The sequence below is a fragment of the Neocloeon triangulifer genome, unplaced genomic scaffold (genome assembly GCF_031216515.1).
Source record: "Neocloeon triangulifer isolate White Clay Creek 2 clone unplaced genomic scaffold, ASM3121651v1 ptg000013l, whole genome shotgun sequence".
NCBI classification, from domain to species: domain Eukaryota; kingdom Metazoa; phylum Arthropoda; class Insecta; order Ephemeroptera; family Baetidae; genus Neocloeon; species Neocloeon triangulifer.
Genome location: NW_026775555.1, coordinates 8211964 through 8234571, shown reverse-complemented (window position 1 = coordinate 8234571; position 22608 = coordinate 8211964). Strand labels below are relative to the sequence as shown.

Genomic DNA, 22608 nt, shown 5'->3' with positions numbered 1-22608 from the left:
ATATTATATGAAAGAGCTGCCTTAACACTTGAATTCACAAAACGCAAGCTGAGTTTCTTGCTTTGCTCTTACTTAAGACGAAATGAAAGCTTCATTTATCAAATCAGCAAGAATTGGTTGAAAATAAAAAAATTTATTTAAAAAAATTTCCCACTTTTGAACTATTTCACAGGTTTGATTTATATCGCAGACTTTGAAGCATTAGTTGAAGAGTGAATCTCACAATCTCAGTGAAATCAAACAAGCATTATTTTGGATTTTCCGCGAAGTGCATGAGTGGGTTTTTCATCAAACTCTCCCTTCACTTTAATTTCGCCATGAGTAAACGTCCGGCAGGCAGGCGAATGACGGAAGGGGATTTCGCCCTTCAATGGTCAGTTCATTATTGCGAGAAAAGCGTCCTCGTGAATTGTGACGAATTTTCCGCGCGGATAAATATCAACGGGAGATACTTGTGTCTGCTCCATCTGCTTTAGTCATCGTTTGATATGCAACAATAATAATAAAATATGCCCCGTTGATTTCTGCATTTGCATTGCGATAATGGGCCGCGCAAACAAAACAAAAATGACTTGATTTGATCACGAACGCGTTGTTTGATTACTGCGCCTCATCGGGATTAATTACTCGAGCCGAGAAGCATCTATATTTTTATGGTTATGTGTCCCTTAATATGTCACGTTTCTGCGATGCAGTCAGTCTGTTGGTTTGCGTAAGCAACATTGGGGTCGACATCAAGTTCATGAAAAAAGCTCTGCGGTGAATCACTTTTAAAGTGGGAAATTTAGCATATTAAAAAAAAAAAACACTTAGAGACCGTATTTTTGTTATTACGGCTGAAATACTGAAATTGAATTTGAAAAAAAAAATATAAATCTAAGACATATTTTGATGAACATAAATAATACATAAAAATATAAAATATATTTCCATTTGAACTGATTCATAAAAGTATATTTGAGCTAAAAGATAAAACAAAGTATTTCCCGGTATTTCCAATGAAATAGAAAATGAAATTAAAATTATTGATGTTTTCACTTATATATCTGAGCAAAATCATTATAAAAAATAATAACGAAATATCAATTTCAATTCTGGCCCCTTTGCATTTAAAAACACGCTTTCAATTCTTGACCAGTAATTAATGATTTTAATAATTTATTAAATAGCATCATTTTTCCAATAAAAAAATTTGGATTAGAATTTTAATATCCCTATACAAACAACTAATTTTTCACTCTGGACAAGCACGAGGCGGCTTAAATGATTAATTATATTCGCGATGAAAATTTTCGCTCTCAGCGTGTGTTGCGGGTTGCGGGATTTCCACCTGCGCCATCAGTGCCTCTGCGGGTGAAAACTGAAACTCGCTCACGTAAACAAACATTCTGGGTCAGCAGAAGAAAAATCTGCGCCGAATTTTGACTTTTTTCTCTCAAAATCTCAAATCGGTTTGAGAAAAAATTTTCTCAGACGTGTGCGAGCACGTCCCGCCGATTGATGTTGAGCCCAAACGAGTGAAATGGAAAAGGTGAGTTTCGACGTGGGCCGGAAACATGGGGCGAGATTTTCATTAATTATTTTTTTCCAATGTCTGCAGGACTCGGAAGAGCCGTGCAGCAACTCGCTGAACCGGCGGCTGGGGGCCGCAGAGATAAGGGCCGTGCTCAGCATCGAGGAGGAGATGCCGCAGAACATGCTGCCGCCGCACCTCAACCTTCCGCACAACGCCCCGTACGCCATCGCGCCCTTCGAGGAAGACGAACCCTACGAACAACACGTCCGACGCAACATCTCCCCCGGCCCTTCGCCGCAGGGATCGCAAGGATCGCAGGATGACGTTTACAATAACTGGCAGGTAAATTTGAATCAAGATTCAAATGATTAATTTAATAATTTTCTAAAATATAGTCAAAATTTCAAATTTATTTTTTAACTGATTTTAATTTTCATTAATTTTGGATTTTTGTTTTCAGGCAACAAAAACAACAGTCAAAGAGCGCTTTGCCTTCCTCTTCAACAATGAAATCCTCTCGGACGTGCACTTCATGGTGGGCCGCGGTGACCAGCGGCAGAGGATTCCGGCTCACAAGTTTGTCCTGTCCGTGGGAAGTTCCGTGTTCGACGCCATGTTCAACGGCACCCTGGCCCTGCAGGCGGACGAAGTTGAACTGCCCGACGTCGAGCCCTCCTCCTTTCTGGCGCTGCTGCAGTTCCTCTACTCGGACGAGGTCAACATCGGGCCCGAGACGGTCATGACCACTTTGTACACGGCCAAGAAGTACGCGGTGCCCGCCCTCGAGCAGCACTGCGTCGAGTTCCTCAAGCGCAATCTGCAGTCGGACAACGCGTTCATGCTGCTCACCCAAGCCAGGTTGTTCGATGAGCCACAGCTGGCCGCTCTCTGTCTCGAGACCATCGACACCAACACTGCCGAGGCCCTCAGCGCTGACGGCTTCACTGACATCGACATTGATTCTCTCACAGCTGTCCTGGAGAGGGACACCCTGCGCATCAGGGAGATCAACCTCTTCCAGGCTGTTGTCAGGTACATTAATTAATTAATTGTTTGATTTAATATAAAATTTTGGCAGAGAAAATCTCCTTTTACATACGTTGTCAATTTTATTTATCATTATAAAAAGTAAATTTGAGCAAAAAAAGGTAAAAACTTGATTTTGTGGATTTAAAGATATAATGAAAATAATTATGAAATTTTTCTAAAGTGAAAATTTAAAAAAAAAATGCAAACGGATATTTTGGATTTTCCAAAATTTGAATTAAATATTAAATATATCAATTACTTTTTCATTATTAAACTACAACAAGACTAAGCTGATATTAAACTATTTTTATTAGTCAGATTTTATTTATATAAAAATAGGAAGCAATAAAATTGGTTAAAATCCCTTTTTTCCAGATGGTCCGAAGCAGAGTGCGCCCGTCAAAATCTTCCAGCCACCCCTGAGCATCAGCGTTCAGTTCTGGGACGCGCCGTCCTGCTTGTCCGCTTTCCCCTGATGAGCGTAGAGGAATTCGCTCAAGGGCCAGCCCAATCAGGTCTTTTATCCGACCGAGAACTCGTCTCCCTTTTTCTCTACTTCACCGTCAACCCGAAACCAGCCATCAACTTCCTCGACGCTCCCCGCTGCTGCAACCTGGGCAAGGAGTTGACCATCAACCGCTTCAAGGAGGTTGAAACGCGCTGGGGCTACTCGGGCACCAGTGATCGAGTTCGATTCACCGTCGACAAGAAGATCTACGTCATAGGTTTCGGTCTTTACGGGTCCATCCACGGCCCTGCCGACTACTCGGCCACCATCGAGATCATCCACACAGTTTCTGGCCGGGTGATCGCCTCGAACCACATCAGCTACAGCACCGACGGCTTCAACAACACATTCCGTGTGACCTTCAAACAGCCTGTTGAGATCATGGCCAACAATAGCTACATTGCCTCAGTCACCATCAAGGTATGGGTGCGGTTTGAATAATGATTTGAAATTTTATGAAAAAATATAATTTCTCAGGGGCCTGATTCTCATTACGGCAGCAAAGGAATGCGGAAGGTCACTTTGGACTGTCCGTCGGGAAGCAAGGTCACTTTCAACTTTTCCTACGCCGCAGGTAACAACAATGGCACCTCCGTCGAGGACGGCCAAATCCCAGAGATCATTTTCTGCTTCTGAACAGGTTGTAATCGATGCAATTTCCAACTTGTTGGGGTTTAGTTAAGAAAAGTATTGCTGTGAAACCTATTTATAATTGCATTATTTTCCCAGATGGTTTATTTTGTACATTTCTCTGAAATTATTCAGCACTCGAGGTGGTTGTCGGCATATTGCATTCTGGCATTTAGAGTTTATATTTTTAAGCAGGCATTTCATTTTCCAATTGCTTGAAAAGCGTGCATTCTAAATTAATTTTACTAACTGAATTGATTAGTTTTATCTCCGAGGCATTAAAAATATAACCAGATATTATATGAACATGTTGCTTGAATTTATTCTTTTTGTTATTCCTCAAACACGGTTTCAAGGGTGAGACTTGGCTGTGAGTGAAACTTCATTTCCAAATGGCACGGAGGGCTGCCCGGCCTGAAATTGGCATCCAGGCTGTGCCTTCGTGACACAATTTTGGGCATTTGGTGCACTTGGTTGAAATTATGGATCACATGTAGCGACTCTTGTGACCTGCTCTTGTACTCTTCTTCAACCTCGTCAATCAAAATTTGCCTGGTATGGTAGATGTGCGTTTTGTACTTGAAATTAAAATACCAGACAAAAATTACAAAAAGGGCCATGATGGGAATCGTAATCGCCGTGCAGGCGATGCATGCGGTTTGCGAAACGTCCCAGAATTTGACCCACGCCACCAGTGGTACTTCGAGGAGGAAAATTAACAGGCCGAAGACGTTGGAAATTCTTTGGCTTGCCTTGATGAACCTCGAGTACTGTTCGTGTGGTGAAAACGAGGGCACGGCGTTCATTTTGGTTTGGCCCTCTTGAGGCGCGACATACTCTTCCTTGGCAACTTGAAAGTTGGGCAGCAAACACGTGCCGATGATAACAGAGAACGCATGCAAGGCGATCAGAATGACTGAGTTCACCGAAAGAAGCGAAACTACGAAGGAAGGTACTGCAGTGGGGCTGTTGAATTGATATGACGTCAGGATTCCCTGAAATGAATATGCCTGTAAAACATTAAATTTAATGATTTATAAAAAATATACCGTTCCAAAAGCAACCAAAAATGTTGAAGTTCTGGTCGTCATTTGCAGCTTTGCGTGTGCGTAGTGGAAATTCCGCCATTGTATTCCCTCTTTGGTTTCGAGAATTTTCAAAGAATTTGGCATTACTTTTTTGTTGACTGGTATCTGCACAAAGAGGAACTGAAATGCTTTAACTTATCGGCAGGGTGATTGAGCAAGCGTTTCAAACCCTGTGTAGGTTTGAAAATGTGATAAGTTTTTATCCGCTTATTGACAAACATGAAATTGCATAAAAATTTAAATTTTTTTTTAAATAATACAATAGCATTATTCTTAATTTTACCTCATATAAATCAATACATGTAATTATTTTTTTCGGATTTTTCAATATTATCGTCTCTAAGGAAGTGTGGAAATAAGTTTTTTTTTAAATATACGCACGACTTTTTTACACCTAAAAAATTATATGGATCGAAGTCAAAATAAAACCAGTTTATTTTAAACATAAAATCGTCATTAAACTTTATTATTCAATAACCTCTGCAGTTTCACATAAATGAGACATGCTGTGTCTGTGAAAACTATGTTCTCTCAAATGGTGTGGGTTGCTGCCAGGCCTGAAATTGGCATCCAGGCTGTGCCTTTGAGACACGTTAATTTCAGGAAAATGATGCTCTTCGCAAAAAATATCAGTCATTTCCAAAGATTCCCGCGACCTGCTCTTGTACTGGTTTTCAACTTCGTCGATCACAGTTTGCCTGTTTTTGTACATTTGCGTTTTATAACCGAAGTTGAAAAACCATACAAAAGTGGCAAAAATGACCATGAAGGGCACCATGACCGCCGTGCTGGCGATGCACGCGTTTTGCGAAAGGTCCCATAATTTGACCCAAATCACCAGTGGCACTTCGAGGAGGAAAACGAACAGGCCGAAGACGTGGGAAATTCTTTGGCTTGTCCTGATGAACCCGGACAACTGCTCGTGTGGTGAAAACGAGGGCACGGCGTTCATTTTTGTTTGGCCCTCTTGAGGCGCGACGTACTCTTCATTGACGGCCTTCAAGTGGGGCAGCAAACAGGTGCCGATGACAAAGGCGAACGAGTTCATTGCGATCAAAACGACGGTGTTCACCGAGAGAAGCGATGTTATCCAGGATGGCGCGTGAGAAGGCTGAGTGAATTGGAAGGACGTCATGATTTCCTAAATTAAATCAATGTAAAAAATCAAATCTAAAATTTCAAATATATACCATTCCGAAAGCAGCCAAAAATATCGAAGATCTGGTCGTGCTTTCAAGTTTTGCATGTCCGTAGTGGAAATTACGCCATTGTATGCCCTCTTTGGTTTCCAAAATTTTTGAAGAGTGTGAACAAGAACTTACGTTTGCCATTAACTTAGTGACTATTTAAACTGAGCAGGGACTCAAATACTCAAAATGTTTTTATCAGCAAAAAAAAATTAAGAAATATATAGCGCGCCGAAACCCCGCAGTTCTTGAATGTGATAAGTTACTGGGTTTTTCTGAAGTAAACACCATACAAAAAAAAATACGTAACTTCTGCCTGACCAATATAATATATTAAAAAACTATAAACATCAAATGTCTGCACGATCCATTGTGAAAATTGAGGTTTTATAACCAAATCTGATTTTATAATAATTATAAGATCCGTTTTTGCTCTTGATTTTCCAAACAAATTTTGGGTACAATCGGAGAAAAAAATTAAATAATTACATCAATTATTTGCTATTAATTTATTTATTTTAATGAATTTTGTCCCACCAATTTTTGTTCAAGTTTCAAGGCAAGCAAAATCTTTTGGTTAAATCGGGTAAAATTATGAATAAGTACTAATTTTTTTTTTAAAGCTAATAAGCTTGCAGATTTATTCACTGCGGATGGAAAACTAAGAACATTGTGTTTCCATAAACACAAATCAACTAAAAAAGCCAAATCTTAATCTGTTATATATATATAAAAAAAAAACATTTTGAATCAATATTTCATTTCTATCTCTCTTTAATGTGCAATTTTTAACAGAAATTAAATAACAAAATGTCAGTTTTATTCAAAATTTAGGTATTAATAACAGCCACCGCAAGTGATTAAATTTTTACATGCTAGGATATTTAGTTGGCAATGATCTCCTCCTTGTGCAGTTGTAGGAATCACCCGCAGTACTAATCCTCCTATTAGAAATTTGGTCCAAATTCTCATTGGAACACGCATAAGTGCAAGCGTCGCGTTTCATTTGATTGTAAAGCAATTCCACATTATCGATGACTTCAATTCTGTTGAGGTAGATTTGCGTGTTGTAGCTGAAGTGGAAGTACCACCAGAAAAACACGAAGGCCATCATGAACGGCAGCATGATGACCGTGCTGGCGACGCAGGCCTTGAGCGACACGTCCCAAAACTTGACCCACGCGATCAAAACGATCTCGACGAGAAAAACGAAGAGGCCGCCGACGTGCGAAATTCGGTGGCTCAAGCGAATGTAACCCTTGAACCTGGCGTGCGGCAAAAAATTCGGCACTTTCTCGAGGGGACCTTCCGAGGGCGGGTGGTACTCTTTGGTGGTGGCGTGCATGTATGGGGAGAGCCACGTGCCGATGATAAAGGCCAGGCAGTGCATCGCTATGACCGCGACGGTGTTGACCGAGAGAAGGGTCATCAGCCAGGAAGGGACGTTTGACGGATAAGTGAAGGCGTAGGCGGACATTACGTCCTGCAGACAAATCAAAATATTAATGAAAACAATTCATAAATCAAACGGATCTAAAAATTCCAGAAAATCAAATTTCATAATTTTAATAAAATAGTTTCCCATAGATCGCTTTTGGCAAGTAATTTTCTTTCAGAAAAATTTTCCACTGTCAAAAATTACAAACTAAAAGAGGGTTTTAAAGTTACCCAAGAGGCAAATAGAACAGCGCTAAATTTAATTTGACATTTTCTGCTGCTTAAAATGGATTTAAAACCATCAAATGAGTATACTTTTTGTTAGTAGAGTAAAGAAAGTGTAAATATGACTCACATTGCGACTATTTTTTTTTTACCATTTTAGCATGCTATGGGCAAACAAATCAGAGATCACGTTGCTTTTTTTCAATTTAATACTTTTGCCATTCAAAAAGAACTAAAAAAATTATTTTATAATATTAGTTAAATATGAAAGGTTAAATATTAATTCCATCGGTATCATCCACAAGGAAGTTTATTTTTAAGATGAAAAAAATGTCATAAATAAATTTGCAATAGATTATTTTATTAATACAATTTAATATTATATTTTTAATATAACTTCAAAATTCAATCTTACAAGGCAGAATTAGAATAAAAAATTGACTATAATTCTTTTTTCATCAAAGCTGAGCATCAATCTTAACTTATATTGACACTATTTGAATTAAGACAAAAAGAGATGATTCACTTATTTTGAGCTGACAAAAAATGTTGGAATGTATAAAAATTAAGAAAAATCTATCAAACAGAATTTGTTCACCATTCCGAAGGCAGCAAGAATAATTGAGCTGTACGTGGAGCTATCCAATTTTGCACGTCCGACGTGGAAATTGCGCCAGGCGAGACCCTCCTGCGATCCAAGAAATTCACCTCGACTATTTTGACAATGGGACCTTTGTCTAGCCATTCTGAGGACAAACTGCGTTCAATTTTTGACTCTATTAGCTAATGACGTGTTAGGCATCAGCGATGGGCGATAAAAAAAATTGGGTTGGAAAAACGAAAACAAGCGTGGTTTATTTTTGTTGCTAACGTTACCATTTAGCTGTAGGACACTCAATGGATATTTTATTTACAAAAGAACACGTGGTCTTTCTTTACATCAATTTTTCACATGTTAAAAAATAATAAATTGCAACTTGATAACACATTTATATATATTTGCTAATTGTAGCGGTAATAATTGTAATAAGTCACACAAAAAGGTAATACAAATTTGTAGGGAATTACTAATTAACCTTGGTGTCGCCCCTGCAGGTGCAAGGAAAGGAGCTGACGATGAGGTTAGCAGTTTAGGCTCCTTGGCAGTGGTAGGCAAAAAATCAGGTAACCCTCTGACGCCAATTTCAGGCTTTTTGTCTTTTTTCATCGAGTCTTAAACTAAATAAGACCAGGCACAAAGCACTCACGAAAATAAATAATAAATAATTTCGACTCCAATTTAAATACACCAACATATTTTTCCTAAAACTAAATACAGATCACAATCATTCATTATAATAAGACTTTTGAAATGTTGCGCCTGGAAAAGTCAGCTAAAAGGCCTGTACCACACACACCAGAGCTATTTAAAAAGGAGCTGCAATTTTCTCTCTATTCTGCGATTATATTGATATAGGTAGTAAATTGGATAAATGCAAAATTGCACGCCAACTCGGATTCGATATGGAGGCGCATTTAAAATGCCCATACAAATCCGTCGGCTGTGACCGTGTATATAAGTTTGAAGTAAAAATCATGAATGATCAGTTTACAGACATGGAGTTTTTTTATACAAGAAGAGCTGCATGGCACTCTAGAAATAGTAATAGTAGTTTTTTTTTCTTTTAAATACAAACATCAATCAGGGGCGATTCTAGAACCAAAAAGATATTTAAAATTTGAAAAAATTCAAACTATTTAAAATATTTCTCAAGACTTATGGTATGTAAAGGTTTCGATTTTTAATCGCCCTCAAATCAGTATCTTTCTTTCTTACAACAACGCGCACCAATCTCAAAGTGGCAAATTCTGCTGGACTTTGTGTATAAATTTTATTCAATTTTCTTAAAGGGCACAGCAAGGGTTTGAAAATAAAAATTTTGCTATTCAGATCCCGATAGACCTTTCTGCAATTTGCAAATAAATATCCTAACAATTTGACATTTTTAGAAATTTTACAATATTTTCTTGAATAAAATTGGATTTTTTGCAAAAAGATCAATTCGAATCTTCACAATAAGATTGATATTTTAAAAAGTTCGCTGCCCCTTTAATGCAGCCAGAAGAAAAAGTGCAGCCTGTCGGTCAAACACTGTTGGCCGAGGTGAAGACACTGAGGCCCTTTTTTTGAATGGCCACCGCGACGGCCGCGTCCAAAAACGAGTCGTGCTCGAGCCGACCGAAAACTGTATTATCACCACTGGAGGAGGAACTTGAGGGGTAGGCCAGCGGCGGCGGGCTCGGCTCGCGCTCGACTGGCTGCTGGAAGCGCTGCAAACCGTGGCTCTGGATGGCCATCAGCACCGCCTCGTGCTCGACGGCCACTTCGTTGACCGGGTTGTCCGGCGCCTGGCCTGAGTGCTCCAGCATCCGGTTCAGGGTGTTGTCCAGGATGCCGCGCGCCAGCTGCTCGGTCTGCCAGCACTTGAGCTCCTCGCTCGAACCGACCTCGGCGGCCCGTCCGTCGCCCACGCGTGCCTTCTTGGCCGGACGCTCGCCTCCGTCCCCGCCGGACACGTCGTCGTCGTCGCTCGAGGAGTCCATCAGGCTGCGAAAAAAATTAGATAATTAAGATATAATTAACTTACACAGGTCAATTCTAAAATCAGTAATATTCTAAAATTATTTTTTTTTCGGCTAATTATTTTGATTTTGTGGTAGAATTTCACGATCGAGGGTTGATTCATGGTGATTTGAAATAAAAAATCGGCTTTTCCTTGATGGTTTTCGTGAGTTTTTTATTGTTTAAGAAAAAACAATATCCTACTCTACATGTTTTGGCTGCAACCATAATTCATGAGCTGTGAAATAATTTTGACAAGAATTAGTACAAAAGTCAATCTTTTAACAATGTTTTTCTTTCAAATTAACACTTTTTCGTGAAAAATTATTTGAAGGTTACATTTTTATACAAATTAATTTTTAACACAAAATTGACGATGGATTAAAATGAAAAATAAATAATAATTAATATTTTTGAATAATTTTGGTCAGGATATTGAAACGTTTGTTTCAAGCGTATCATTCTAAACAGCTCATAAAACCCATCGATGAAAAGCCGATTTTAAATTTAAATTACCATGATGATTTTGAATTAAAAAATACGAAATTTTGCTGTTAGATTCGAATTATGTTTTGGGGAAAAAATTAAACAAATTAGTTAATTTAACGAAGAAATAAAAAATATTTTGGAGATATTTGTCACCTCCACAAAACAAATTATCCAAATGAAATTATAAGGTTAAAGCAAGTTTAAAGATAACAATATGCATTAAAATGCTAATTTTTTCCAAATTAATTTATTTGTCATGACTTGCGTAGAAATAGTAATAAAAAATTTCCTCTTCTTTTATAGAAAAATTGTGTTTATTGATAATGAGTTTTATATTATCCTAATTTCAAACTCACAATGCTGCTTTGTTAGCACAAAATATTTAATCACAATTACTTTTCATCAAAACCGAATAGACAGCATTTGATGGAGTTGCTTCAAAATTAAGAATAAACTAGAAAAAACTTTTTAAAATATTTATTAAATAGTTTAGATCTATTGTAACAAAAGAAATTATATTATTTCAATGAAATAAATTATTATATCTCACAGCACTTGTTCCATTTAATTGAACAATCATGTAAATTAAAAACGTCAAACTTACGGACATTGGAAGTTAAATTATTTAATTTTTAATAGTTTGTTTTAATATTAAGTCTCATCATTATTTTTTTTTTTTTTTTTGTAAATAATTGCCAGGGTAGAAATAATTAAATTTCTGCACACTTTTAAAGTAAACAGATTTTTTTTCAATCATTTAAATTCTAGCTACTGCGTTGTTTTGAATTTGAACAAGAAATAAGAGAATCTATAAGTTAAAAACACGTCACATGTTATTGTTATGACCACAACGAGCAGTGGTATGTAATGTGTAAGCAATTTCGCTACGATTGCCAGAGACTCTAAGCGTTTTACTCCAGGAATAATCGTTCCATATTTTTACTGATTCCCATCCTTCGCTTGGAAATCTCAGCCTTAATTCACCAACTTTTCTATTGTCTGGAGAAATCAAAAGCAATTATCGCGGTAACGAGCCAGAAACGGAGGCGAACCGGACAAAGAGAGACGCAAAAGTGACACACACTCGACATTTTTCCTGCTCGGCGCATCTCGTCGAGACATAAAATGGCTAAAAGGTCAAGGCGCAGTTGGGCCCTGGACAGGGCAAGTGTCGCCTCGCCAGGGGACTCTAGTTCCGGTCGGGCGGGAAAAAAGTTACTCACTCTGGGCGGACATGCAGGTCGCGGTTTGACGCTAATTATCTCTGGTTAATCAGCGGTGGTGTCGTGCGTTTGTTTGGCCTAACCAGCTGGGCCAGCAGATCGAACTACTGCGCGAGAGGTCGAATCGCTCGGAGGGCAGTGCTGCCACCTGGACGGCGTGCGTGGCAACCTGGCTCGCGCAACAGCTGTCGCGGAGGAGAAATGGTCGTGTGACAACTACTTCGGACGGACAAACGCTGCCGCCGCTGCTGCGTCTGACGAGCGCATTTTCCTAATCGAATCAGGACTAATTGGATTCCGTCAGCATTACATGCCACCGGCTGTAGCTTCCCGTGAGTATTTGCCCGGCTCCTCTCTTCGAGAACTCGATGTACTCTGGTGTCCCAATTCGCCCACTTCGCGAACCCGTCAATTCCGTCCGCTTCGAATGATCCATTAAAATTATTCACTGATCAAATTATTGCCAATTTTGTTTCTGCTCTCGGATTAATACGTCACGTTAATTTAAAACCGAGATGAGACACAATAATGATGCGACCTTGGCTCGATCTCTTGAATAAGAGCGAAGCCCTTTTTTTTAATGAAGCCTCCTTTGTGCGCCAAGTCAAAACTTCTTCTTGTTGTCCGTCGCTGCTCTCAAATTACACTGCACGCGTTTTGCGTTTCCTTTTTTACCACATATACATCTCCTCGTGCGAATAATTATAAATAATTCTAAGTAAAATTTGTGTGCAACGCACGCGTGGCGAAACTCGTCGTTGCTTGGCATTTGCATCTTCTACTATTATTGCCACATTTTTATTTCAGTCGGCGGATTTGTTGTCTCCTCGTCTCTCTCGGTTGCATCTTTCCGTCCGTATGATGTACCAAACACAAACCCGCGGCTAAACTTAGAAATTGCGAATCTTGTAAACAAGTGCAAAATTAGCTCAACTTGTAATAAATGATTAATAAATGAAGTTATCAAATTAAAGGCAAGGGGATTAAATTTTAAGTCAAATAATTGAATTTGGTATTAAAGATTGTAAAACTACAGATTAGAAAGAGATTCATTTTTATGAGCAAGATATTGACTGTGAGATTAAATTAATTGTTGAGAATTATATTAATCTGGTTACGCTTTGAATCTGCTCTATAAAACGTTCAGTTAAACCTTAACAGGTCAATACATAAATTAAATTATATAAAACACGTACAACTGTGAAAGTGTCAAATAATTTATTAATTTTGCAATATGACACCAAGGCTGGGGTCAGAGGGCAAGGTCAATTTTTGGTTACCGTCAGAAATGATAAATAATAGCACTCAGATTTTTACCTTGAAGAAATTTGTACATAAAAAGTAGTGCTAATAATTTGATGGCCAATTTTTTAATTCTAATCTGGCAGTTTTCAATAATTTCAAAAAAAAAATATAACCTGTGCATTATAATTCATTTTTATTTATTACATGAAAATATTGACTTTTTCTCATTGGTAATTATAAATAAAAACTTTGTTCGCGTTTTCCAACAATATTTCATTAGCAAAAAATTGAAATTTCTTGTTTTGTATATGGAATAAAAATCCGTTTAAGTTTTCCTATTAAATTTAATTCATTTCAAGATTTTGCTAAAAATATCACCTCCATAATTTTCGTGAATTTTTCTCAACCAACTTTTATCTCAAAATCAATTGATAATAGTGTAAACATTTCGCATCAAATTCAAACTGGACTAGAATTTGAGCAATTTTAATTAAAAATTAGATAACATTTAACATTAATTAATTAAACAATTTAAGAAAAGAAGCGACAAGTTCCAAGAATTTTCTGTATATTTTATGATTTCGATCAGAGTCCCGTTTACCTCCTTAATGGTCTATCATATTTTTTCATCGAATTTTTCTGCCATTGTCTCAAGTGGCTCGAGCGTGTCCCCTGAGCGCGTGTGTCGCCGTTTTGGTATTCAAGTGCAGTCACCAAAGGTTTCGGCGGCCTCGAGATGCTCCACGTTGTACTTTTTCGCTGGAAGTGGGTCACGAGAGGAGCTCCCAGAAGAATTAATTACGGGCACTGCATGCGGTCTCTCTTTGTCTGCCAGCGGAGGAATTGGGCGCGTTCCGATCGGCAGCCGAAAAAAAAAACGAAAATGGTGCACCAACTTTTGTACTTTTATTGAGAGCGAGCCAAATGTGTGATTATTTACTGTTAGGCTGCTTCGCCTCCGCAGGATGCTCACTTGCCATGTTAAATTTATGCCTCCGTACATGCAAGTCGATCCAAGCACGCGCCTCGCTTTTGTTTCAAAATAATTAAATACACACAATGCAATCTGATTGCTTGAATTATTCTTTCGTGCTCAAAAATGTCACGAACTTAATTCTTTAATAATTTAATTTCTTTCGTTTTTTTTTTTTAAATATTTTCCATTTTTTTTTAATTAATGAAAAATGAGTTATTTGATGACTCCGTGGTTATCAGGTGCATGAAATTAAGTATAAAAAATAGTGTCATAAAATTTTTTTCTTCTATAAATGTCGGAATAGCAAATTTTAAAAATTAAAGTGAATTAAAATTAAATTATAATGATCTTCCGATATGTTACGAGTGTCTTATAAATAGAACAATTTCAGCAAAATAATTAATTTTTTTAATCATTATTTTTTACCTGTCTTTCTTCTGAAAAGTAACCATGACCTTTGACCTCCGATCTGATTTATTTATTCTCTCAGGAGAAAAATATAATCTTCCATTCTAGCCCTACTATTTCTGCGTCTAAAATAGTACTCTAGATTTAATTTAATTGCATTTTTCCAGCAGACCTATAGGTGTTTTATCGCCATAATACATTAAATTTGTGTCATGTTATTGCAAAACCATTCATGAAACAGATTAAAATGCAAAATAATCACGAAAAATGTTTTTTTGGGGGGGAATTTATGATACTTTTTTAATTCATTAATTTCTTTCGAGCGCAATACAATAACTCCTGGCTTACGTTAAATATTCCACGCTTCATTATCTATGAAATGAGGTGCAGCAGGGGTAATTTAGACCTTTGATAAATGACTCATTTAATATTTAATTAAGTCCGCATAACAGTTCCAACAATAATTTAATATGCAGTTTGCAATTTTAATGTCTTTGCTCATTAATATTTTCTATACTAAATTCAAATATATCTTGAGTCTTGACATAGAAATTTACTAATTTTGTCTGCAAAAACTTCATTTAATTTTACTTAAATTTTTTTAATCTGAGATTTAATTATCTATATATTGCTTCCATGGAATGTCCTTGTTTGACGAATTAACTGCAACCCCATCACATTTATTCTTGTTTTTTCTTTATTTATTTTTCCCTTCACTTGCATTTTTCCGGTTTCAACATGGAAGCATTTATTATTCACAGACCTGGGCTCAGGATTTCCGTTCTTGTTTTATTTGATTAGAAACTTTTGTGGGATTTCCTATTTAAGTACGCAAATGGATAGAAAAAAACCAACTTGAAAATTATTTCAAATGCCAGAAATTTGAAGAAGAGTGTTTTAAGAGGGGTCGCGCTAATTAAAACTCACCCTCCATGCGTGAAATTGGCAATTAAGGTGATTTTCGCACCGCTGACTCGGAAAACAAAAATAAACCAGCGTGATGATCATTCATCCAGCAAAAGTCCTTGGCCTTGATTTGCACCGGGACTGTCTGTCTTGAGTGAATTTTGTTGTTTGAAAATGAATCGGAATCTGCCTTAGGTTTGTTTACTGCTCAAGCGCGCGTGGGATTGTTATTTGCATTAAATTGCGTCTCCAAAATTTAAAAAAAATCTAATTTTAATTTTTATATAAATATGGTAATTTTAAAAATTAAAATGGTTTCATTTTCTATTTTATGATATAATAAAATCAATTGAATCTTACAAAATATTAAATAGATTTGAATAAAGTTTTGAAAGGGTTAAATGAAATGTTTTCCTCGAGTGGTGTTTTCTCAATTTAATCTATTACATAGAAAACACGCTCGTGGCGACCGCGCTAATGGCATGCCCGCGATTATTTTGCAATTTAAAACTTTTATCTAATTCTTACGTGCACCGCATTGCACAATCGGCTGCTCTTGAAGCGCAAAAGCTATGGGCGCGCCAGACGTCGCGCCATCAGATAGTTATAACAAATTTTATGTTCGCGGAGGGCAAAGTAATTTTTCATGTCTCGAGTTCCAAATAATTTTTATTGATCTGCTTTTATTAAATATTCATAGCTTCACTTAGAGCTGTTTGCATTTAAACCACGCTGGCTGCAATGCCAAGCTAGGGGAAACGTCGCAAAAAAAATTGCTGCGGAAAGTCAAAATCTCACTATTGTGCTTACATTTAAATCAGTCCCCTTTCTTTATCTTTTGATTATTTTCGAAAACAAATTATAACAAAACAAGTTAGGAAAAATTTATAGATATTTTCCTAGTTGGTTTCTTTTTAATTAATTCTCATTGCAATTAAAAAATAAGAATAGTGTAATTCAAAGTAATCAACGATTTAAAATTTTGACTAGATTTGTAAATTTTGTCCAAATTTCCATCAAAGCTCCTATTTTATTCAGATTGAAGATCGTGTGTTTCCATCGCACTCTGGCTGAACAAAAATCTCGTCTCTTCTCTTCTAGAACAAACGAACAATTTCTGTAGTACCTTTTTCTAGACACGCATGAATTTTTAACGACGGCGCATTTATTCATAATTAATCGAGCAGCGACGCAGTTTGTTTGTTCTTTTGTTGTATATTTATTTGTTGTGGCGAACGCGAGGCGGAAGTGGCCCGTTTTTTATAATAGTGAAGTGCGCCTGCCCCTCGGAAGTGGCAATCAAAAGGGGGGCCCCTCCCTTTGGTGTTTTGTTGGCCAGCGATTTGCCTCGGCAGTCGCGGTCGGTCGGTGTCACGGTGCCTCAGTCAACGTCGCCGCCGCAGAATATCGATGTGCTTTTTCTTTGTCGTGCAGTGAAAATCAAAATAAGCAATGATGACGAAAACGCAGCAGCGCAACTACGTTTGGGACAGGTGAAGGAATGAGAATAATTGTTTTTTATTTATTTCGAGTGCTTTTGAGAGAGAGTTCAGTGCGTGATTTTCATGCCCGTTTCGCCACTTAATTGAGGTGCTCACTGCGACGAATCTTGACGCGGCTAATTGCGATTTGAAAGCTTAGGGCGTCTGCCTCGTTAGCTCTTATTGTCGCCTAAATTTAGAAGTTTGCGCAGTGCTAACGGCGACTTTTGGTAATTTTTTTACATCCTCGACCCCTGCAGAGTTCAAATTTTCTTCTTGTGTAAACTTGATTTTTATTTCTTTGGAAAATTAATTACATTTGATTAAAATAGTTACAAGTTATGTAGGATTTTTAAATTTGATTCTTTTAAAATTAATTTTTTTTAAATGCTTGGTCTTAATTTTCGCTGAATAAATTAAATTTTGATCAACAAAATTAACACTTTTTAAACAGACAAAATTGTGTTTACTTCCTTGTCTGAAAATAAATTGAACCAACAGTAAAATTTTTATTTTCCTTTATTGAATTTTGCGGGCTATAAATGTAACAATTTTCTAGATTTGAAAGTGATCGTTTCAATTTCAATAAATTGGCCACATTTCAAAGATATATCTTAAGAGCTGAAAATAAATTAAAATTCCTTGACCCATTATCCAATTTTCCACCGTTGAACTTATTTAGGAAAAATTCAATTCAGATGAACCAATAAAATCAAGATATTTTTATAAAATTCATTTCGAATTTCCCCAAATTTCCCCATTTTCTTGTTTTTATTTTTCAATTTTACTGAGTGTGGTTATTTTGACAAGGCTGACCCATTTCGGTTTCCGCCGAAACGCATAATTTCAAAACGATTCTCTCTCCCCAGGCGTTGATCTTTGCATATTGCGACACGCGACAAAAAATTATTACCAACCCCGAGATGATTGAATTAGTACGCGGCGGTCAGCGCATAAATTTAGTCGTCCGTCGCCGGTGTATATTTTGATGGTCAATCAAGAGTGAAATCTCATCACGAGAGAGTGACGCCAAAATGTGCTGGCCTATTTATAACCACGGCCGCTTCACACTCGTCTGCATTATGTGTAAAAGTCGGGTGGAAATAATTTCGCGTCCAAAAGGCATCACGCCCCATGTTGTGCCTTATCCGCGCCCAGCGAGCTTATCTTAATGCTGTCCTAACGCATCGTCATACCAGGTCGATGGACTTAGAAACAAAAATTGATGATAAACAGAAAGAAGCACTTTTGAATTTTGAGGGTGTATTAATGGTACACCTGAAAGCCAATACGTCTGCAAATTAAAAAAATTATGTCTCTATGTGAGGTTTTTCATATTTTATTCATATTTTTATGTTTTGTTGTTTTTGTTTAAAAGAAAGATAAATTTTAAGAATTTTAAACAAGATTAACTCCAAAGACTCTATACGGATAAATTTAAATCTATATTTTGTACATACAAATACAAAGTCTTTCTCATAAATAAGCTTTTGTTTCTCATCACCCCCATCAATTGACACCCAATCTATTGATTTTTTCTTATACAATTCAGACACATGAAGCAACTAGAGCAAGGTGAAGTTGTAGCATTTAAACAAAGAAACTTTTTGTGTTGCAGATGGGGCATGGAGAACAATCTGGTGGCGGAGTTTTGCGCTCACACAGGAGCAGACCCAGGTGTAGCCCGGAACATTCTCCAAGGTGAGAAGAGAGAGTTTGTTTTTAACTTTGAGCTCAACTCATACTTTGACTTGTGATTGGCAGCCGAGAACTGGGACCTGCACTTGGCGGTCAAATCGTACAACTTTCTGATGATGGGCCACGAGACGGTGCCAACCTCGACGGCGTACCGGCCCCTGCTCCTCAACGGCAGCACGCACGTTCCTCCGCCGCCGCCTCCGATTCCACCGCTGCCAGCCTCGCTGTCTGCCTCCACCAGCCGTCCAGTTTTGCAGAAGGCAGACGCCGTCGATTTCACAGAAGGTTTGAAATTGCACAATAAGTTAATTTGAGATTTTGACCAAAATTTATTACCTTACAGGGAAAAAATTGGCTAGAGGAATTTCGAGGGCGACGGACAATGTCAATTTGGTGTCAAAGGCTCGTTCAGAGTTCGCACTCGACTTCAGAGATAACAATGCCTTGGTGAACCTGAACCAGTACTTTATTGAAACACCCGTTTACACCTTCACACTGCCAGATCTCACAATATATCCAGGTACGTCCTTTTCCCTCTTGAATAAAATTTTTTTTTAATTGAAATTGATTACATTTAGATGATTTTCGAGCCTTCTTGGAAAAAGACTTGATTGAGAAGTCGACGTTAGCATCACTAGAGCAGTCGGGTAGATTGAATTGGTGGGCGGACTCGGGAGCATGTCAGAGATTATGGCCGTTGGCCACTTCAGGCGACGGAAACTGCCTCCTGCACGCTGCATCACTAGGTAGGTCTCGTTGTTTGTGTAATTTTTATATAGCTTCCAAATGGTTATTACATTATCCCATTACCTCTTTTGTGTGCTACCAAGCTCTACTTTGACATTGTGCAACGGATTATTCAACATTTTTCTGAAACACACTTTTTGCAGGAATGTGGGGCTTCCATGATAGGCTGCTGACCCTGCGAAAGGCACTCTACAACTTCCTCACCAACAGCGACTGCCAAGCAGCCCTCTGGAGGCGTTGGAGGTGGCAGCAAACGCAGCTCAACCAGCAGGCAGGGTTGGTTTACAGCGAGTTGGAGTGGCAGAAAGAGTGGGACAGCATCGTTAACATGGCATCAACGGCGCCAAGAAAGGGAACCACCACAAGGAGACGAAGCATGGCTTTTGATTCGGCATTTGGAAAGCAAAGGTTGTAGCATTTTTGCTTGTAAATTTCCAAATTTTTTATTGTATTTTCAATTTAGCGATGACTGTTCTGAAAACGCAGTATACGAAAGTCTAGAAGAGGTCCATGTCCTCGCTCTGGCCCACGTTTTGAGGAGACCAATCATTGTGATAGCTGATCTTGTTTTGAAGGTATTTAATCTGCAATAATTAAATGAACTTTCAATTAAATTGTTAAATTATAAGGATATAAACGGAGAAGCACTGGCTCCAATTCCATTTGGCGGAATCTACCTTCCTCTAGAATGTCCACCTCAAGAGTGCCACAGATCCCCGTTAGTTTTGACCTACGATGCAGCCCATTTCTCAGCTCTTGTTGTAATGGAAAAGGAGTCTTTTGTTGATAAAGCACCACAACCACCAGGTTGGTCTCATTTCACTTAATTTAAGTAATTTATTTTGATACAAAATTTTTTTTTCGGATGCTAAGCCTTTTTTTTTTTAATTTTTCCTTTATTTTAAATTTCCTCCCCTTATAAATAGACATATCATGATTATCACTAGTCTATTAATTTTTTTATAAATTAATTTTATTCTTCTTTTCATAGCTGTGATTCCATTGACTGACTCAGAACACGAGCTGCTTCCAATCCAGTTCAATATCGACCCTGGCGAGCAATTTGTCTGGGGCCGCGATGAGCACATCCCTAATTTAGCAAGCCGCTTCACTCTTGCACAAAAGGATAGACTGGGTCTGCTGAGGGAGTACTTGGACGTCATCACCGTGCCCCTGAGCCCGATGGAGGCTGGAGAGAGTGGTGAGACGGACTTGGAAGGTTCGTCGCCTGTGGAGGAGGAGGAAATTGAAAGGCGGCTATCTGAGGTTGACCTGGAGTGTGACGAAATGAGCAGCTCCTCCGACAGCGGGGTCTACAAGAGTAAGGCCGCCAAACAACTGCAGTCTGTGGCCAAACAGTTCGGCAGCATCGGCAAGTCAATGAGCAAACGCATCAAGAAAAACTTTGGCAGCATTACAAAGATGACTCGAAACAACTCGCTGAAGAAAAAAGGCAACTCTGGAGGAAAAAGAGAGGCTGAGAGCCGCAAGCAGAGCCAGGACCACATTTTGTGTGCTGTTCTGCATACGGAGAAGAGACACGAGTACCAGGAGGAGATGGTCAGGAACTACCTTCAGTCTGCTAGAATAAGGTTCGAAAAAGACCAAGAGTTGCGGAACAGACAGGCTGAGGAACGACGGGCCAAAGAAAGTGACACCGATGGCCCGTCACTGTGTGTTAGCCCTGGATGCAGTCTGTACGGCACAGCAAACACCAGCTACCTGTGCTCAGGTTGCTACGCCAAGCAGAAGGAGCACATCAACTCTCCCCTCATGTCCAGGGCCAACGAGGCCAAATATGGAACGGGACGGTCGAAATTCTACGCAGAGTCCAATGCAGAGGCTTACCAGTTGGCGGCCAAGATCCCGCTCAGCAGGGCAGGCAGCAACACCGACCAGACTTTGTATCTGTCCAAGTCCACCTTCTACAATGATACGGAGAGTCCCGCCCTGAGCAGGAAGGCTGGCGGCGGCGCCACGTGGGATACGAATTTTGTGGCCCAAGGTCATGTGACGGTGGTGCCTGTGAACAACAGCTCGAGCAGCTCGCCGTCCAACATCAGACGCGACTATGCTGGCTTCAAAATGCTGGACACTGCAAGCTCGAGGCCATGTCGGACGCCAGAATGCAAGTTCTTTGGATGCCCCGATACAGACTTTTACTGTTCAAAGTGTCACAAAGAAAATCACCTGTTGCTGAGGAACATGAATATCCAAGAGATGCGAATCTGAAATTGTGAACTCCTAGTTTAACCTACCAAATAATTGAAAGTGGAGGCCCCGTGTTTAAATGTTTGGAAAGGCCGTTGCTGAACTAAAAAATTAATGAAAAGAAAAGATACACCTGCTTTATTTTATATCTTATTGCCAATACTCTTGATCTGATTGCAAGGCCTTCCCGAAAGTGAAGAATTCTCATCATCGCCAAAGGGCTCTGAGATTTTTTGTCGCAAAATGAAGAAGTGTTACAAACGCCTGGCAGTGCCAAAATAACCCCACGCAATAATGATGATTTGAACCCTTGTTGTATTTGGTAATTCTGGATGTATTTGATCTGCTTCAAATTGCAACTATTATTGCAAGATAATTTTTACTTTTGGCTCCTTCTATTATTCAACTCCTCTTGTCGTCAAAATATCCTGGGATTATTTTAAAGAGCAGGAACAATTGCAAAGTAATAACACAAATGTTGTGAATTTGTATGTGATGTTAAAAATAATAAGAATCTTGTTAGTATTGTGAGCTCTCATTTAAGTGAGTATTTTTGATGCGATACTTAATAATGAATAATGTAAATTTAAGTGAGTATTTTCAACTGAATGTTTGTAATGCGAATTTAATAATTTAGCCTGTGAAGTATTTTCATCTAGTGTTCTTTTTTTCTGGTATATACTTAATTTTGCATCAAGTGGGACTATAAAAGCGCATCCTCTGCTAACCCAAAAGTTCCTTCATAAAAAGCAAAAAATGTTGAAGTATTATTATAAAGTATATTACATTAAACGGAAACAAAAATGCATATATAACAAAATAATATCAAAAGTTGAAAGCAATCTTCTGTTATTGCTACAGCCTCTTTTAATTCAATGTAATCATCATGATGATCAAAGAAGAATAAAACAAATTTTTGTTATTTAATCTGCATCCAAATCCAGCTGCTTTCCTTTACAATCTAATCACACTGTCAAATTGCCAACATACGTCTCATATGAG

General features: G+C 38.3%; 6 protein-coding genes across 7 annotated transcripts; 2 read left to right on the top strand and 4 right to left on the bottom strand.

The window, feature by feature from the left end:
- Positions 1-1361: 1361 nt before the first annotated feature.
- Positions 1362-3989, top strand: LOC132199003 (BTB/POZ domain-containing protein 2-like). Its single transcript, XM_059623375.1, has 5 exons — positions 1362-1531; positions 1601-1858; positions 1977-2548; positions 2921-3473; positions 3531-3989. Exons 1-5 carry the CDS (start codon positions 1523-1525, stop codon positions 3687-3689), a joined length of 1551 nt encoding a protein of 516 aa, XP_059479358.1. The 5' UTR covers positions 1362-1522; the 3' UTR covers positions 3690-3989.
- LOC132199004 (calcium release-activated calcium channel protein 1-like) lies at positions 2865-4880 on the bottom strand. The gene is made up of 2 exons (XM_059623376.1): positions 4733-4880; positions 2865-4678 (listed from the first exon to the last, which is right to left on the bottom strand). Exons 1-2 carry the CDS (start codon positions 4853-4855, stop codon positions 4016-4018), a joined length of 786 nt encoding a protein of 261 aa, XP_059479359.1. The 5' UTR covers positions 4856-4880; the 3' UTR covers positions 2865-4015.
- Positions 4881-5227: 347 nt separating this feature from the next.
- LOC132198934 (calcium release-activated calcium channel protein 1-like) lies at positions 5228-6100 on the bottom strand. The gene is made up of 2 exons (XM_059623266.1): positions 5962-6100; positions 5228-5912 (listed from the first exon to the last, which is right to left on the bottom strand). The coding sequence occupies exons 1-2, from the start codon at positions 5962-5964 to the stop codon at positions 5238-5240; spliced, it is 678 nt and encodes a 225-aa protein (XP_059479249.1). The 5' UTR covers positions 5965-6100; the 3' UTR covers positions 5228-5237.
- A 726-nt stretch (positions 6101-6826) lies between these two features.
- On the bottom strand, positions 6827-8337 carry LOC132199067 (protein orai-2-like). Its single transcript, XM_059623455.1, has 2 exons — positions 8219-8337; positions 6827-7441 (listed from the first exon to the last, which is right to left on the bottom strand). The coding sequence occupies exons 1-2, from the start codon at positions 8219-8221 to the stop codon at positions 6827-6829; spliced, it is 618 nt and encodes a 205-aa protein (XP_059479438.1). The 5' UTR covers positions 8222-8337.
- Positions 8338-8479: 142 nt separating this feature from the next.
- LOC132199243 (uncharacterized) lies at positions 8480-12096 on the bottom strand. Its single transcript, XM_059623830.1, has 2 exons — positions 11935-12096; positions 8480-10207 (listed from the first exon to the last, which is right to left on the bottom strand). The coding sequence occupies exon 2, from the start codon at positions 10201-10203 to the stop codon at positions 9745-9747; it is 459 nt and encodes a 152-aa protein (XP_059479813.1). The 5' UTR covers positions 10204-10207; positions 11935-12096; the 3' UTR covers positions 8480-9744.
- An 8-nt stretch (positions 12097-12104) lies between these two features.
- Positions 12105-22545, top strand: LOC132199240 (OTU domain-containing protein 7B-like). Of its 2 annotated transcripts, none has more exons than XM_059623825.1 (9): positions 12105-12266; positions 18569-18651; positions 18715-18933; positions 18992-19168; positions 19227-19394; positions 19539-19803; positions 19859-19970; positions 20025-20202; positions 20387-22545. In XM_059623825.1, exons 2-9 carry the CDS (start codon positions 18576-18578, stop codon positions 21625-21627), a joined length of 2436 nt encoding a protein of 811 aa, XP_059479808.1. In that variant the 5' UTR covers positions 12105-12266; positions 18569-18575; the 3' UTR covers positions 21628-22545. The 2 variants fall into 2 exon arrangements, with proteins under 2 accessions (XP_059479808.1, XP_059479805.1); XM_059623822.1 differs by lacking the exon at positions 12105-12266 and adding an exon at positions 16834-16962.
- The last annotated feature ends 63 nt before the right edge of the window (positions 22546-22608 follow it).

Coding starts and splice junctions, on each gene's coding strand:
- LOC132199003 (XM_059623375.1), top strand. Junction 1,859..1,976: donor ACGTTTACAATAACTGGCAG/GTAAATTTGAAT, acceptor TTTTGTTTTCAG/GCAACAAAAACAACAGTCAA. Junction 3,474..3,530: donor TTGCCTCAGTCACCATCAAG/GTATGGGTGCGG, acceptor ATAATTTCTCAG/GGGCCTGATTCTCATTACGG.
- LOC132199004 (XM_059623376.1), bottom strand. CDS start 4,855: ATGCCAAATTCTTTGAAAATTCTCGAAACCAAAGAGGGAATACAATGG. Junction 4,679..4,732: donor TTTTGGTTGCTTTTGGAACG/GTATATTTTTTA, acceptor TATTCATTTCAG/GGAATCCTGACGTCATATCA.
- LOC132199243 (XM_059623830.1), bottom strand. CDS start 10,203: ATGGACTCCTCGAGCGACGACGACGACGTGTCCGGCGGGGACGGAGGC.
- LOC132199240 (XM_059623822.1), top strand. CDS start 16,922: ATGATGACGAAAACGCAGCAGCGCAACTACGTTTGGGACAG. Junction 19,169..19,226: donor AGATCTCACAATATATCCAG/GTACGTCCTTTT, acceptor GATTACATTTAG/ATGATTTTCGAGCCTTCTTG. Junction 19,971..20,024: donor TAGCTGATCTTGTTTTGAAG/GTATTTAATCTG, acceptor TTAAATTATAAG/GATATAAACGGAGAAGCACT.